Raw genomic sequence first — 18,883 nt, forward strand, 5'->3', positions numbered from 1 at the left:
ACTGAAAACTTCTGGTCAATGGTGGCCGAGCAACTGGCTCGTCACAATAGACCAGTCACTACTGTTGATGAACTGTGGTATCGTGTTGAAGCTGCTTGGGCAGCTGTATCTGTACACACCATCCAAGCTCTGTTTGACTCAATGCCCAGGTGTATCAAGACCATGATTAAGGCCAGAGGTGGTGGTTCTGGGTACTAATTTCTCAGTATCTATGCACCCAAATTGCGTGAAAATGTAATCACATGTCAGTTCTAGTATAATATATTTGTCCAATGAATACCCGTTTATCATCTGCATTTCTTCTTGGTGTAGCAATTGTAATGGCCAGTAGTATATATAGTCATGTTACCGTACTGAAGAATCACCACCTCATAAAAGCAGTATGTAGCACTTTCCACGTGATATCTCCAAACATCAACAAAAGCAAAACGAGGATAATGGAATGTAGTCGAATTAAGTCGGGTAATGCTGAGGGAATTAGATTAAGAAATGAGACACTTAAAGTAGTAAAGGAGTTTTGCTATTTGGGGAGCAAAGTAACTGATAATGGTCAAAGTAGGATGGATATAAAATGTAGACTGGCAATGGCAAGGAAAGCGTTTCTGAAGAAGAGAAATTTTTTAATATTGAGTATTGATTTAAGTGTGAGGAAGTCATTTCTGAAAGTATTTGTATGGAGTGTAGCCATGTATGGAAGTGAAACACGGACGATAAATAGGTTGGACAAGAAGAGAATAGAAGCTTTCGAAATGTGGTGCTACAGAAGAATGCTGAAGATCAGATGGGTAGATCAGATAACTAATGAGGAAGTATTGAATAGGATTGGGGAGAAGAGAAGTTTGTGGCACAACTTGATCAGAAAAACGGATCGGTTGGTAGGACATGTTCCGAGGCATCATGGGATCACCAATTTAGTATTGGAGGGCAGCGTGGAGGGTAAAAATCATAGAGGGAGACCAAGAGATGAATACCCTAAGCAGATTCAAAAGGATGTAGGTTGCAATAGGTACTGGGAGATGAAGAAGCTTGCACAGGATAGAGTAGCATGGAGAGCTGCATCAAACCAGTCTCAGGACTGAAGACAACAACAACAATGCATTACATAATTATTTTGTGAAGAAATTTAAGTTACAGTGTTTGTAAGTTATTTCCGCAGTACAACAACAACAACATCTCCAAACACATGATGCGTACATTTTAATTTATTTAAATTAATTAAGGCAAGCATACAAGTGTATTTCAAAAGAAAGACTAAATGGCATATTTACATTTAGTCTTATTCTGCTATCTCTCTTTGAGAGTTTTACATATAGCCTTTAGGCCACTCCTTACCTCATTTCTATGGCTGAAAGAACTATTTGTTCTGAAAGCTTGAGAGTCAGCTTTCTTTAATAATAATGCTTTTTCTGTAGGCTTTGCTTTAAGACACTAGAAATGTTTGTGACAGTTATCAACTGAAAAATTAAGACTGCAATTGGATGCATCAGTAGTGCTGGCACATCCTCAGGAGCTGTAGCCAGGCCTTAGCAAACAATTGTAGACTGTGGTTTGCCTGAAAGTGTGTCAGCTGTGGTTGCATTCCATTGGAGAAAATCGTTCCTCTCAGCTTTATTGTGGTGGGAGTGATACTAATTTTTCTCAGACAGTTCTCAATATTTTGATCTAGGTTGCTACTATCTAGCATGTATGTCAAGTCTATTTTGTCATGGTCAGCTAACAACTATTTGTCACAGGGAGCTAACAACTAATTTTCCTTGCAAAAACTCAACTGAAACACATGCACACACAGACTAAAAATGTGTTTCTTGGGCTGACAGAGTGGTGAAAGAGGAAAGATGTCTGGCAGTTGGCAGTGGTAAGATGTTCGGGCCTAGGGTGTGGGAAGTTAGCGAGAAAGAACACCCACACTAAAAAAGAGAAACTGCTGGATGTTTCTCTTTTAATTGTGTGATACCCACACTCTTGATGTCACTTTTTCCACAGCTAATGCTGGTTCACACATACTGTTTACATTGTTGAACAAAATGTACAAATGTGAACAACGTAAGACTCATTTTGCCCCATGTATTAAATATGCTCATGTAAATAGAGAAACAGAATGCTGACTTACAACAGAAAGTGCTAAATTCTTCTTTAGATAAAAATAATTGGTTTGGTGCAGTAAAGTGTAGGTATCTGCTCCATATTTACCTAAATAGACAGTGAGTTTTTAGACATCTTGAATAGTACAAAGGAGAGTGTATAGCCATCTACTTTTCTTCTGCTCCACACAGTCTGAATGTAATATGCAGACACTGTAAAAGTATACATGGTGTGGTACATGAGACAACTACTACTTCCCAGGTACTATTAATACTTAATGACATTAAGAAAGAAGTCACTAGTGAAACAAATAATACTGGTGTCTTTATCCAAATTCATTCATATAATACTTGTCACACATTTCCCAATAAAAATTTGTTACATCAGTCTATAACAACAAAACCTCTTACTACAGTAGTAACATAACAATAAAATATGCCATACCCTCATTATAACAGAGGTGAATGATGTATCCATATCATTACGTACAAAAATATAGGCTTCTCTCTTATACAATATTGCACATAGGTGCCAAAGAAATAAAGAAAAACAAAATAATCATTTTCTGTAGTCCGTTAGTATCCAACATATATGCGCAAAAGAAAAATGTGTCACTATTGACACATCACATAAAAGATATCACAGCTATAAAACAAACCAGTACAAAAACATCTACCAAACAAGCTTCAGTGCTTGTATTTTACAAACAGAACTTCAGAAATATCAGTGCTTGTGAAAATATTTGATTTTCAATAATAGCTGAAGTTAATGTTCTGTAATTTACTTCTTAAATAACAATTTACAAGATGCCTTGGTACATTTGCAATACTATGTTCTGAACTATTTGAGATTACTGCTCTTCTCCTGTAAGTGAAGTCAGGAGATCTTTTCCCTATTGTCTATGTCTTAGATCATTACACATTTTTTCCTTAAAAAAGACAAAATTCTTACATAGAATCAAGATATCATTATTCCCTACAGATAACACAAGAATACTTAAACAAAATACAAAATCAAAACACCATCAGAGAAACAAAATCCATGAAGCGCGCCTCATTAAAGGACAAAAAAATTTTGTCATCCACAATTATTTCAGATCATGACTACTAAATTACATGAGTATTAAGTCCTAAAAATAGAAAAATACGGTAGCAGAAAAGGACAGAACACTTTCAGATACATAATGTAAAATTCACACCTTCAGACAATAATGTCAATGTCTGGGAATGTAATAATAATTCCAATTCTGATGCAGCAAAAATTGAAATGATAAACTACAGTAATCACGTATCTCAGGTAGAATATCTGCACATGTAAAAAATCATCTTTTGAGCCACACCTGGAAATTTGTGATCTATTATAAGGATGACATTAAAAATTCATTTTTGCACATTCAATTTGATTATCACCTTGCAATTAAAGACCAAGTTTACAGTTATGTACTTAGATAGATCCAGTTTTTAAACATATACATTACAGCCCATATTCATTTCTAAAACATATTTAACTACAATGGACTACTTCAGGAAAGAGAGAAGAGTGTTGAAGAAATGCACTTCCTGGGAAAGCATAATTGGAACATACAAATGTTGGCATGTATAATGACAATGCGTGAAAGACTGAGTACATCATCCTGAAATTCACATCACCCTGGAATTCACAGCAGTGTTAAACTGAAGAATCAGTTACACCTTAAAAATTCCAACTACACAAACAAACAACAGAGGAGTCTAGTCCATGGGAAAAAACAAGGGGCCACATAATAGAATCAACAACTTACTGCAGCAAAGGGGCTCAGAAACACTGAGGATTTGACTGTTCCCATCACTAGCATTTGGACAGCTGGACGTGTGAAGGAATGTGAGAATTTTCTTAAGCAGAAAACATAAACAGAAAGATAATAAAGCACACAATGAGAAGTAACAAAAAAGGGACGAAGGAAATGTAATAGAAACAGACACACATGGTACCTCTTTATTTGATTAGAAAACGATTGCTGATGGTAGGAAGCTACAATAGAGTGGTCAGCAGCTACACACCAGTCAGTTTCTGTAATTATATTCTGAAAGGTAGGAACTAGAAGTATGTATTTTCAGCATTTTTCTACTGCAAACAGATGATTCCATCACTCCCACTTAATTTGGGATGTATGCTATACAAGTCTTCCAGTATTTATACACCCCTCCTCGAGCTACTGGTTTTGTGCCTGTGGTGCAGGAAAATGAATACTGCAGATGTGTCCTTACATCACGTGTGTACCTCTCCAGTGGCTCCCCCTCTGAAGCTACTTTTACCTGCAACTGGACAGCAGTAAGTACAGTGACTGCATCTTTCAGGGTACTTATGCAAATTTTGGTGCCTTTTATGTCAGCAAGTCCATCTTCTGTTCATATAATCAGACACATTCTTAAAATCATAATAATGTCCAATATTTATATTAATCATAATGACAATATCCAGATTTCCTATATATGTATGTGTTTAAAACTCACACCTAAACAGTAATCACCAGCTTTGCTGTCATGGCCACTGCTACCCAGTCCTATCAGTTATTTGTTTCCACCTGAAGCTTTCTGTTACTGTAATATTACATTATTATTCTAAATCAGTTTTCACACACATCATCCTGATAATGACAAGAGACAATTGCCCTGTAAATGCTGCCAGGGAAGAAGTATATTCTAATACTGTAGAAATGGATGTTAGTTACTATGATTTCCATATATACTTGCTGTTAACTATTCAGACTTGTGTTTTCTGTAACTACCTAATGGGCTTTTAATAAACACCTTGGCAGAAACTACGTAAGATATAACTGGCTCTGTACAGATGAACTGCACAGTTATTTAAACTAGCTGTGAATGGCATATCACTTAACATTCAACAAGCAGAATTGGTACTTTTTGCAGACAACACAAGTGTTATAATAAATATTATTGGAGAGAAAGCAACAGAAGAGATTGACAATGTTTTACAAAAAAAAATATTTAGAGGTTCTCTGAACATGGACTCTACCTCAATTTGAAAAAAAAAACTACAGTTTGTTCAATTCAATACAAGAAATAAGGTCATATCAACAACTCATGTAGCACATGAACAGGAGTCAGTAAATACGGTGAAATGATCCAATTTTTTTAGTTTACTTACTGATGAAAACTTGAACTGGAAGAAGCACATTACAGAGCTTCTCAGACAACTAAGTTCAGCTACTTTTGCTCTGTGTATAATTGCTAATCTTGGAAACATATGAACCAACCTATGACATATTTTGCACATTTACATTCAATAATGTCCAGTGGAATAATTTATTGGGCTAACTTATCACTTACAAAGAAAGCACTGATTCCACAAAAGTTAGCAACTGGAATAATATGTGGTGTTCACTCAGGGTCATCACATAGGGATCTCTTTAAGAAGTTATATCTTCTAATGAAATTCATCACAATTTGAGAAGAACATTCATGTCTGTACCTACAACACCAGAGGAAAAAATGACCTTTATTAACAATGATAAAAGCTGTCCGTAACTCAGAAAGGAGTTCAATATGTAACAACAACAAAAGTTTCAAATCATTTGCTCCACATCATGAAATGTCAGACAGGAAGCAAAAGGTTTCAAACCTAACCTAAAATCATTTCTCCTGGACAGCTCCTTCTGTTCCATTGATGAATTTCTACTTAAACAAATGGTAGCATGTAAAAAAACTAGTTTTTAAGTATAACTGCATGAGCAAGACCAAAAAATGAATTCATTAATGTTAACACTAATCATATATATACTAAAACTGACTCGTTCTACATCATTTAAATAAAAGACTCATTCTACATCATTTTAGTAAAAGAATCATTCAAATGAACTTTGGAACATGTAACTAATTAACTATCAAGCTAGTCACTGGCAGAATGTTTTGTTCAATGTCATGATGGCTTGGAATTTGCTGTACTATCAAATGCAAAAATAAAACATATTTTGTTTCAAAATAATCCACTGTAGCACAAGACAAGTACCATTTTATTTACAAGCTAAACTTCTGACTCACTTTTACAAGGTGCGCCACTTAAAGATTTTTTGTATATCTAGGTGCCATTGCTTCTGTACTCAGAAAGTCAAACAGACTAATTGATACAGGGAAAATAATTATTGATGATGGTCCTTATGGAGGAAATTCTAACACACAAAGAACGATATTAAAACAATATGTATCTAGGTTGGGAGGTGCATAAAAGGGAATATGTAAAGGCACTTTTCATTACTTGATGTAGTTTGGTAATAACAATGTCACTTTAATGATCAGCCATCATTTACCATAAGGTTAAATCAAACAATGAAAACTTCAAGTGGGAATATTAACAATATCAGGAAAAGGATAGATTGCTGCTCACCACAAAGATTACCCACTGAGTAGCATGTAACAGTGTGCCTGTCTTACACAAGGTTACATAGACTGTACTGCATTTATGGTCTCATACATAGTTCTATGATTTATTATGTGACTACTCTTCACACTTACAGCCCCCCCCCACTATTTCATGAAGTACTTCACTTTCTACATCCCAGGTGTGACTCACCATTCTGAAAGACTTTGATGAACACTTCCTTTTTTTCTCAGCTTGTTTTCAATGTTTTCATATAAATTCATGAGGAATAACATACAATAAATCTCACTGAAATGAGAAGTAACCCAAAAAAACATCCATGAATTATATAAATTATATTAGGATACTGTATCAATAGAAGTTGATCATTTGATTGAATTACATAAAATGTGAACAGTGAATGTTATCCACACTAGTTAGTAATAAAAGACCAAAAACTTTCTTGTTCTGGCAAACAACAATGAAGCTTTATACATATAATTCAATGACACACTTGGTTAAAGAAATGTAAATCAATGTAAAGCTTTCCCATATAAAATCTGAAACACAACACTTTACCATATCCCTCAATTAACAAAGAAAACTACTTCATCTAACCTTTGCTAGCATTTAACATTCCAATAACAATATAGAATGTACAATAACTATTTAAATCAGGAGCAGCAGTAACAATTGCTGGGGAGTCTGAATGGCTAACAATTCCTATGATAGCAAACAAGGAGTTTGACAGGAGGGAACAGAGACATTACTTGTTGAAGATTCCACCATGCTTTAGAAGAAGGCGTTAATCATATGTTTGGAACTGGTTTTTATGTCAGAAATGACAGTGTATCAAACTAAACAAATTTTACAGCACAGCGAATCCAGGAATTTCTGTACTCTTACTTGATTTGCTATATCACATTTTACTTTTGTTGACTGCCAGGCACCTACATAGGATAGAACACACTAGAAGAAAGATACTTTCTATGTAGAACTGGAAGACATTGTGAAAGCCGTCCTGAAAGCAAACATTAGAATCCTCATTGACAACTATAATGCCTAAGTTGTGAAAGGGCTATGTTTTACTTCAGTCGTCTAAGTTTTCATAGTCTTCGTGATCATTTTAATAACAATGGAATAAGGTTTGTCAATTTTCCTACATGATATGGCATATCTGTGAGCAGCACTAAATACCTCCACAAAGATATGTATAATGACACATAGGTATCTTCATATGGAAAAACTGCCAAACACATAAATCACATAGCAAACAAAGTTGAAGCTAAGAGCTAGATAACAAATGTCAGAAGTTCATGTGTAGTTGAAAGCAGATTTGACCATTTCTTAGTGAAAAGTAGCTTTTCTAAAATCAGTGAAGAGGAGTGATCTAAAGAAACTGCAGTATTCTGATGTAGTTAAACAAACCCAAGAAGGAAGTAGAAATGATCTGCAATTGATATTCAAAACAGTTTTGTCATATTGACTTATGCAGAAGAGCAGGATGCGGAACAACAATGTAAAGGTATTAAGAGTGTATTCATATATGGGGAAGAGTCAGTCACCAAACAATAAGTAGTGACAAAAAGGAGTGGTTTAAGCAAAACTGTGAGAAAGCAGTTGGAAATAGGAAGCAAGTCAATGAAAAATAAAACAGTGGCCAATTTTTCAAATCAGCATTTGGAGAAAATGCACACAGACACACATTCTGCACCAAGCAGAAAGAAGAAAAATCTCTTCAAAGTGTAATACATGATGCAGATGAAGTTTTCTTAGATACGTTAGCAACGATGTTTACAGAAAGAAATCCTTTCTAAGGACAAATCACAAATCTATCGAGAAATTCATATAAAAACACTAAACGAGAGGTGTCAACAAATGACTCAGATTGCAAATACATGAAAGGAGTGCTTCAGCAATCTACTGAACTGCCCATTCTCAACAACACTGTTTTCTTTTCACAACGAGCACACCATGCACTCTCAGTATGAACCATCAACAGTGGAAGAGATGAAATCAAACACGATATGAATAAGCAAGTGGTATTCAATTAGAAATCATCCATAAATGTGGTGAAGACATAATTTTGAGAATCCACAAGTTAATAATCACTTAAAGTATGAATAGCTATCACAAGACCGCAAAACTGCTTGACCCCGTTCACTGTCATACCAAAACTACTAAGGAGTATTGCATTGCTCATTATTTATTATAAAATATTCTCAAAGTGACTAATGAGGAGGTATTGAATAGGATTGGGGAGAAGAGAAGTTTGTGGCACAGCTTGACTAGAAGAAGGGATCAGTTGGTAGGACATGTTCTGAGGCATCAAGGGATCACCAATTTAGTATTGGAGGGCAGCGTGGAGGGTAAAAATCGTAGAGGGATGTAGGTTGCAGTAAGTACTGGGAGATGAAGCTTGCAAAGGATGGATTAGCATGGAGAGCTGCATCAAACCAGTCTCAGGACTGAAGACAACAACAACAACAACAATATTCTCAAAGAGCTTTTTAGATTGAATTAAGCTCTTAGACCCAATAATTATAGAAGAATACCATGGTGGATTTCACAAAGGGAGATATACAACTGACTAGATCTTTGCTGTATGGCACATTATGAAGAAAACATAGGAATTACATATACTTTTTTCAAGAAAGTATATGATAGCATCCACTGAGAGAGTATAATCAAATGTTTAGAGGGACATGATTTCAATAAAAAGTGTATGAACTTTACTAAAGTACACCTGGCTGACACTTTAGTCAGAATCATGATAGTGAATTAGACAGGAAAGGAAAGGAAAGCACTGTCCAAACAGATCTTTATGGCCCAATGGATGTGGATATGGATATGGATATGGATATGGTGGGGCATGTGGTCAGCACACTGCTCTCCTGGCCACTGTGAGTTTTTGTGATCAGTGATGCTATTTCTCAATCAAGTAGCTTCTCAGTTGGTGAAATTAGGTGACAAGAGGATTCAAAAATCAAGATCGGGTTACAACAGGTTGACAGTCTTTCCCCTGTACTATTCATTTTTGCTTTGTGCTTGATTATGAAAGAGACAATGTCTAAAAAGTTCAGAAGAATTCAGATAGGAAATGAGAGCATTAAGTGGGTTGAGTATATCAATGACTTACAGTTACTATCTAACTTAAGGAAAAAACTACAGGTAGAAGTGGCTCAGACACTGAAATCAGGTGCAAGTAAATTAAGACTACAAAAAAGAATATAGGAGGCAAATTATGGTCAGAAATGGATCCTTGGAAGCATTTGTACATTTCTGAACTGCAGGCAAATCTTACTCCCACATTCAATAATTCAAATATCAGGTGCTATATTCAGACAGGAACACTCCAGCCAAATTGGAACAGAGGCAAGATCACAAGCTGCCAACCACTGCATATTGTGACCTTCATCATCATTTCCAAAAGTCTGTCAACACATTTTAAATTAAACATCTAAAAAAGGTATCCAAAGCTGCACTATATGGATTTACTACCTGAAGCACCAAGTAACAATAGCTGTCAGTGTTTGAAAGAAAGGTGCTTTTTTAAACTGTAGGATCTGTTGCTGATACACAGAGTGAAGAATCTGTTACAATGCTGAACTCTACATAATGTACAATCAGCCAAATATTGGAGCTGTAACAAAAATACAATGTCTACAGTCAGCAGGATGCACTGTTTGCTTGCTAGAAGCAAGAAAATTCAGTGAACAAAATTAATATTAACTGTCAAAATGACTGGAACCAGTTCTGTGGCAAGACCCCAAACATAGTGGGTGGATGGTTTTCAAAAGATCTGCAGTAGGTTGAACTGCTGGTTGAGTCATAGCATGAGCAATGACCAAACACCACTGGGGGCAATCACCCAAGAAGGTGCATGGTCCACAGGACCTGATCACAATGGTTCACACTAGTACATGGAAACAGAACAGATCATGTCTGTCTGACTTGTTTCAGAGAAAGAAATCAAGTCAGCGCCACATATAAGGAATCATTACGCTATTCACTTCAGGTGAATTCATACAAACAATAGGGAGCCTGCACAAGAAACCATGTACATAATCTTGATCATGTAGTGTTTCCTAAGCTTATTAACTGATTAATACCCACATTGTGTTTTAACATATGTTACACATTTGTTTTGATTTTATACTGTCACCACTAGATAGAACAGTGTAGACTGCTTACAATTGTTTTTGTAGACATTCTGCAGATGCTGCTCCATAACAATGGTATTCCCAGTGAAACAAAAATACCATAATGGCACAGTAAGTCATTTCCTCTTAGTATTACTGTGAACTGGCAAAATAATGTGTAATAGGTAAGAATTTTATCCTATACTGAAGTTGCTTATATTAATACTAATGTTTGGCTTGTTCTTGTTTTAGTATTACTCACAGTACCAATTGAGCGCTATGTTGTTTCTGGTTATAAAAGCTTTTTCTAGGTTTCAGTAATACAATAATACATTTTTGTATGATAACTGTCGCTACCTTTATACCTAACTCAGTTAACATTCCTTTTTTTTTTTTACTTTTTGGAGTACAATATTTGATGCAATTGCTTGCAGAGGTCATTTTGCAAAATTCTTATGTAGTATACTTTATCGGTATGTAAAATGAACACTATTATAATCCAGACGATCCTCACAATGCATTAGAGATTCTAAAAATGCTTGAGAGCCTCAGTGATGAAAATAATGTCAGAGGTGGAATAGAATGAGCAGTTGAGCTGGATTTAATCCTCCTTCCACCACATGATGGAAATGATTCTGAATGTAATGATGCTCCTAGTGATGAAAGACACATTAGTTTCAGTGACATTGGTACAGCAGACCTTTTGCAGCAAATGGAAATGCAAGCCATTGCAGAAGGAAACAGGAATGATGTTTCTGAGCAGCCTGTGACAGACAGGAACAATGGAGATAACAACACACCACCAGAGCAATCAAAGAAACTGAATACTATGAATGTTGGCAGTCAAGTAGATTTCACATAAATGCCTTTTCTTGCAGCTGAAATGAAGCAGTTTCGTAAGATGCCTACAGACATGTTCAAAGTAGTTTTTAATGAAGAATTTATGGAGTACATCTGTAAAGAGAGAGTCAAATATCATACTCAGAAAGGATGTTTAGACTATCAAAGTTCTCCCGTTCTGATGAATTACATAAATATTTTGGCATTCTTATTCTTGCAAATTACAATACAGCCCCTTTTAGATGAATGTATTGGGAAACAAGGGCAGATATTTACAACTGTCTTGTAAGTAATTCACTCAGTTGAAACAGGTTTGAAAAAAATCCATCACTTTCTGCATTTCCAAAGATAACACAACTATAGATCCAAGTAATAAAAAGTATAAAATTGATCCTCAACACCATATTTCTGCAACATGTTCAGCCAACAGGGCGGTTTTCTCTTTAGATGAAGCCAGGGAGTCCTACTGGGGACATAACAGGATGAAACAATTCATAAGGGGAGAACCTATTCGTCACGGATACAAGTTATGGTGCCTTGCAGCATCTGATGGCTATGTTGTGAAATTCAGTCCACACACTGGTGCTGGTGACAAAGCAGGAGGAAAAGTATTGGGAACTCCAATAACAGAAAAAAAATGTGTACATGTTTCCTTCCTCCTCATTCTGTTTTCTTTGTTAACACGTATTTCTACTACTGAGTAATTTTTCATAGTAATTTCAACAGCTTACTGCTGGATGTAATCATGCAAAATAGAGTATACACGAGAGTCTCATTTCTCTATCTTAATTTTTTGTCATGACGTTCCAGACTGTAATATCACTTTTCACAATTTAAGATTTCATTTTCATTGTTTATGCCACTCTTGAACGTACACTGTTTCAGACACCTACAGGCTCTTTTTACACATTTTTTAAATGAATTTTGGACATGAGAATCTCATTTGATTCCAATACTTCAAGGACAAAAGGCTATTCACCAATTAATTTTTAATCAGTATTAATGAACCATTTATTAGACAATATAATTGTAATTTGTATTACTAATCACCAAAATCAATTTGATGTTAGCTTCATCATGAATACATCACGAAATTACTTTTTGTTGTGTGAATACTTCAAGAGACAATTGCTTTAGACCAGAAAATAAATTATAAGAACATGTATAAATGAAAAGCAGGAGCTTTGCTTCTTCGTTTTAAGATGCATAGCTATGCATTTCTTGTATTTTTGTTACATCAATGATGAAGCAAAATACTGTTTCCGAAGCATGTATTACACATAGAAGAATATAATGTTCCATAAATCAAGCTCATGAAAAATCTACACCACTGACACAAAGAGAGGGGAAAAAGTGCTAAAATGTAAACATTCATCACCTGATAGAAAAACTCAATGATCATCCTTTCTTTATGATAAAACAAGACATGTAAGACCAGCTTACACCAGTTCCAAAAATAATATAAATTAAATCAAGCACAAAGTTTCCACACACATCAAACTAAGATCACGCTCTTTTATATATTTCTAATGCATGAGTTAGTGTGAAAATAACACACCACAATGAGAATTAATTATAATTCATAAAAACACCACCAATGAAGAGTTGCCTCTTTCTCCTCATTTTTTTCTCATTTATAAATGGCAGTAAGTAGATATAATACTTCATCGTTGTTCAAAATCTGTCACTAATCCACTGCAAATAGAAAAGAAAAGGTATTATGTTTCTTTTTCTTTAGGTATTTCATAAACTCGTTCCTTTAGTGCCCTTAAAATACTTCCAGGTGTTCGCTGGTGTTTCCGGATAAGATCTTCCAAAGCAGAAGCTATCTGTAGAGAAACCAAATCAGCAATTACCAAAAAGAACAACTATAAACTTACGACTTACATGCAGCATGAAAAATGTGTTGTTTACTCGCAAATTTAGGCATACAGATTTTTTCAAACATAGTAATTGTTTCTAAATTTAATACTTAACCTATTAGAAACCAAAGAATTTCCAACAACTTAAATAACTCCTTTTGTATTCCCAGACTAATAAATTATATCTAGAACATTATCATAACAATAATAAGTTGAGATAGCATTGATTTTTCTGTAAAAACACTCAAAATATAGTAAACTAGATAAAAAAATCCTTAAGCGGCATTAAACACAACTATCAAACAGAAAATTTGAAAACAGAAAGCTCATTACATTTGTTCCAGAGCTACCAAATATAACATAAAATAACATAACAAAACAATGGAAATTCCTGGTAGCAATATCAACAATTTAGGAAAAGATAGATTGCTACTTAGTGCAAAGGTGACCTCTTATTGTAAAGATAACTTATTAAGTTGCAGACAGGCAGAATTATAAGACACTTAGGCATAAGCTATTAGCCACTGCCTTCATCACAAAAAGAGGAATACACACAATTTATTCACACAAGCAAGCAAGCCTCATGCACACATGACTGCTAACTCCAGCAGCTCAAGCCATAATGCAACTACATGTGGGATGGAAACAGCAATCTGAAGAGGGTAGGGAAGGGGGAGAGATAGCAGTGTAAGGGTAGGAAAAGAGAGGAGGGCTTTCTGGTGGAATGTGCAGGACCTACTGCCAAAAGGTGCAGTGTCAGGAGGTTATGGACCAGGGAGGTGGGGAAAACTGAGTGAAATGCAGTAAGTAGCAGTCTATCGTTTTCCTACATCATTGGCAACAAACTTAGTTGTGACAACAGAAACAAATCTCTATTTATATGTAAGGGCAGAGTTCTTTCTGAATAGGTGTCTTTTACACAGAGAAGGTCTTTTTATTGGATAAAAATAACCATTGAAACAATATTTAAGTGATATTTTGTATTTGTGCCCCAAAGAAAAATTCACTTAGCACTTAAATAATTCAATTTACCTTAGCCTGCAGTTGTTCTGGTGTGAGGCTGCCATCATACGGTATTGGTTTACCAATGTGGGTTTTAAGCTTAACAGGAAATCCCCCATATATGGGAACAAGAGGGAACCTCGTGATGTTGTACAGTCTCAACCAAAGACGACCACCAAGACCAATACTGCGAAATGCTTCCCTCAAGTTCTGTGTGAACATTGGGATAACTGGCTGCAAAAAATAAATTAAATAATTTTATTTACGTTTGTCTCACACTCTCCATGTGATACCCTGTTCATAAAATGCAGTGGATGGGGTCAAGTTAAGCACTTACCAATTAGGGAAGGCATGCGCAGTGGATAGATGTGCAAATAAGAATTACAGCCCATTGGAGTCTCAATGCCAGGAGAGGACTATCCATTTGGCAGTGCAGGATTATATTACCAAGCTTGGTGTTATTGTGAAGGTAAATAACACTATCCATGACTAGGGCCATACAATTTTTAAAATGTTGTTTAAGAGGGAGGATGGGATGTACGCTTTTGGGATAGAGATGGAAAACCATCATACATCATGCAGATTGACACTTTGGCAGGATAATGTGGATAGGTGAACTTTTTGCTGATGATGCTGTTGTGTACAGAAAGGTGTTGGCATTAAGTGACAGGAGGAGGATACAAGATAACTTGGACAAAGTTTCATGGGTGTGATGAATGACAGATGACTCTAAATATGGAAAAATTTAAGATAATGCAGATGAGTAGGAAAAACAATCTCAATGTTTGAATACTGCATTGGTAGAATACTGCTTGATACAGTCATGTCATTTCAATATCGGCATAATGTTGCAAAGTGATATGAAATGGAATGAGCATATAGGGATGATAGCAGGAAAGGTGAATGGTTGACTTTGGTTTATTGGAAGAATTTTAGGAAAGTGTAGTTCGTCTGTAAGGGAAACCAAATAAAGAAAACTGGTGCGACCCATTCTTGATTACTGCTGAAGTGTTTGGGATCCTCATCAGGTCAGGTTACAGGAAGACATTGAAGCAACTCAGAGGTGGGCTGCTAGATATGTTATTGGTAGGTTTGATGAACATGCCAGTATTGCACCAATGCTTTGGGAACTCAAATGGGAATCACTGGATGGAAAGCAACTGTCTTTTTGAGGAACACTAATCATAAAATTTAAAGAACCAGTATTCAAAGCTGACTGCTGAGCAATTCTACTGCCAGAATGAAATTTTCTCTCTGCAAGGGAGTGTGCACCGATATGAAACTTCCTCTACCAGCACTTGCCCCCGAAAGGCAAAGATCCCGAGTTCGAGTCTCAGTCTAGCACACAGTTTTAATCTGCTAGCAAGTTTCAATTTTACTGCCACAAACGTACATTCTCCATAAGCATCACGAAGGTAGACAAGATATATTAGGGCTCGTACAGAGGCATATACACAGCTGTGTTTCCCTCTCTCTATTTGTGAGTGGAATAGGAAAGGAAATGACTGAGTGATACTAGGTACCCTCCGCCACACTCCATATGGTGGTTTATGGAGTATGTATGTGGATAAAGATAAGTGTAGTAAAGGCTGCCATATCTCACATAGAATTTAAAACTTTATATTTCATTTGATTTAGTTAACCTTCTGAATTATTTAATGTACAAAGATGAAACTGGCATCACGGTGTTCTTGAAGAACTTGATTATGTTTTCCTCATAGACTTATTTACAGCAACAAATTTTTAAGCTGATGTAAAGAATGCTTACAAAAATGCATTTCCTGACAAAGTTAGCGATTTTCTGACACATGGGGAACTTTTTTGTCACTGAAACTAAGAGTATATATTACACAAACAAAATCTTAAGAATAAATCATATTTTCATCAGCTCTGATATAGAACTGTGTCACAGAGTTCTAACATGAGGTAATCTGAGTTACTGTGATACATAATGCTTCTTCCAGTTGCAAGTGAGGAGCTCATAGTTGCAGGAATTATTATTTTATTTTTTGCGTGTTGTTTGATGCTGAACAATATCAGAAACCAGGGTGTTAACAGTTATGAGTGGAAATGTTGAACACTGTTCCCTCGAGGGGAGGGAGGGGGGGGGGGGGGGGTGAGAGGAGGAGGAGAGGGGGTGAGGAGGGGGAGAGCTATGTGAAGTGGTCAAGAGAAAGGGTTTGCATTTTGTAAATCTATTTTGAGAAAGAAAACTTTAATGGAAGCTTGTTTATTTTCATTAACAAGGTGGTTGAAAGAGCTGCAGCTGCTGCTTTAAATATAAACAAAAACACTTCAGTACTGTAAAGGCAGACAAGGGTATGTATGAGAATGGAAAGAAAGCTGGAAAATCATTGAACAGGAAAACTTGGGAATACGCTGTACAGGTCAGCGGATTACCAAACTAACTTATTTGCTGGGAATATAATATATTACGTTTACAATTATATTGCAGAAAGGAATATGTGACACTTAACAAATTATTGATCATGCTTAAGGAAGCAAGTATACTGAAGAGCCAAATAAATTGGTACAGCTGCCTAATATTGTGTAGGGCCCCTGCGAGCACACAGAAGTGCTGCAACACAATGTGGCATGGACTCAACTAATATCTGATGTAGTGCTGGAGAGAACAGATACCACAAATCCTGCAGGGCTGTCCATAAATCCTTAAGAGTACGAGGGGGTGGAAATCTCTTGTGAACAGCACATTGCAAGACATCCCAGATATGCTCAACAATGTCCATGTCTGGGGACTTTGGTGACCAGCATCAGTGTTTAAGGGCAGAAGAATACTCCTGGATCCACTCTGTAGCAATTCTGAATGTGTGGGGTGTCGCGTTGTCCTGCAGGCATTGCCGAAGTCTGTTGGAACGCACAATGTATGCTGATGATCAGACAAAATGCTTATGTACGTGCCATGTCACATGTCAGAATCATATCTAGACATATCAGGGGTCCCATATCACTCCAACTGCACACACACCACACCATTACAGAGCCTCCACCAACTTGAACAGTCCCCTGCTGAGATGCAGGGTCCATGGATTCATGAGGTTGTCTCCATACATGTACACATGCATCTGATCGATACAATTTCAAATGAGACTCATCCAACCAGGCAATAAGTTTTCAGTCATCAACAGTCCAATATCAGTGTTGAAGTACCAGGCGAGGTGTAGAGCTTTGTGTTGTGCAGTCATAAAGGGTACACGGGTGGGCTTTTGGCTCCGAAAGTCCATATTGATGATGTTCCGTTGAATGGTTCACATGTTGAGACATACTGATGGCCCAGCATTGAAATCTGCAACAATTATCAGTGGGATTGCACTCCTGTCACTCCGAACGATTCTCTTCGGTCGTCGTCGGTCCCATTCTTGCAGGATCTTTTTCCTGCGACAGCAATGTCAGAGATTTGTTGTTTTACCGGATTCCTGATATTCACGGTACACTCGTGAAATGGTCGTACGGGAAATATCCCCACATCATCATTACCTTGGTGGTGCTATGTCACATCGCTCGTGCGCCGACTATAATACCACGTTCGAACTCACTTAAATCTGATAACCTGCCATTGTAGCGACAGTGAACGATCTAACAACTGCACCAGACACTTGTTGTCTTCTATAGGGATTGCCGAGCGCAATGCCTTATTCTGCCTGTTTATACATGTCTGTATTTGAATATGCATGCCTATACCAATTTCATTATTAGAAACTGCTTTCTGAGTTTATAGCTAATCTATTATTACATTTCCTGACCAACCACACAGTTAAGTCTTCTCTATCCATCGATATCTTATGTCCAGAGAAATGTCAGCCATGAAAGCTCAGGTTGTGTAGAGCTGTGAATAATCACATGTGAATGCCTTGAAAGGTACCTGCTTCCTTAAGCATGATCAATAATTTGTTAAGTGCCACATATTCCTTTCTGCAATATAATTATTAACTTAATATATAACATTCCCAGCAAATAATCTATTTTGGTAATTCACTGATCTATACAATTTTTTCCCACGTTTTCATTTTCGGCGATTTTCCAGCTTCCTTTTCCTACTAATACATTTCTTTGCCAATCCTTACAGCATTGTAGTGTTTTTGTTTGTATTCAAAGCTGTATCAGCATCAGCTCTTTCAACCACCTTGTTAAAGGAGATATATGAGGTTCTATTGAAGTCTTCTCTCTAAAAGTAGACACACAAAACAAAACAAAACAATTTTCTCTCAATTACTTCGTATGGCAATCCCCTAATTGAATGGTGTTCAGTGTTCCCACTCATACCATCTAGCGCACCTGCTTCTGACACTGTTCAGCATTACACAACAAACAAAAACTAAAAGAAAGACTCCAGGAACCATACTAAATGAAAACAAAAAGAGTCACTGTACCCAACAAATGAAGAGGACAGCAAGGTGTCTCAAACTCAAGGAAACAGGAAGGAAGGAAAATTTGAGTTTAATGTTCCATTGACAGTGTGGTCATTAAAGATGAAGCACAAGCTAAGCTCGCATTAAGGATTTGAAAGGAAATAAGCTGTGTCATTTTGACAGGAACCATTCAGGCATTTACGTGGAGTGATACAAGGAAATCACTAAAAAC

The 18,883-nt window shown here is 36.4% G+C and overlaps 1 protein-coding gene across 2 annotated transcripts in view; it reads right to left on the reverse strand.

Moving 5' to 3' along the window:
- Nucleotides 1–2,384: 2,384 nt before the first annotated feature.
- LOC126278968 (transmembrane protein 68) overlaps nucleotides 2,385–18,883 on the reverse strand; it is a 104,406-nt gene continuing 87,907 nt past the window's right edge. For both annotated transcript variants that reach the window (XM_049979261.1, XM_049979263.1), the window contains 2 exons: nucleotides 14,315–14,518; nucleotides 2,385–13,249 (listed from right to left, as the gene is read on the reverse strand). In XM_049979261.1, coding sequence (XP_049835218.1) covers nucleotides 13,139–13,249; nucleotides 14,315–14,518 — 315 coding nt within the window. In that variant the 3' untranslated portion in view covers nucleotides 2,385–13,138. The remainder of the gene's footprint in view (nucleotides 13,250–14,314; nucleotides 14,519–18,883) is intronic.

The sequence above is a fragment of the Schistocerca gregaria genome, chromosome 6 (assembly GCF_023897955.1).
Source record: "Schistocerca gregaria isolate iqSchGreg1 chromosome 6, iqSchGreg1.2, whole genome shotgun sequence".
Classification (NCBI taxonomy): domain Eukaryota; kingdom Metazoa; phylum Arthropoda; class Insecta; order Orthoptera; family Acrididae; genus Schistocerca; species Schistocerca gregaria.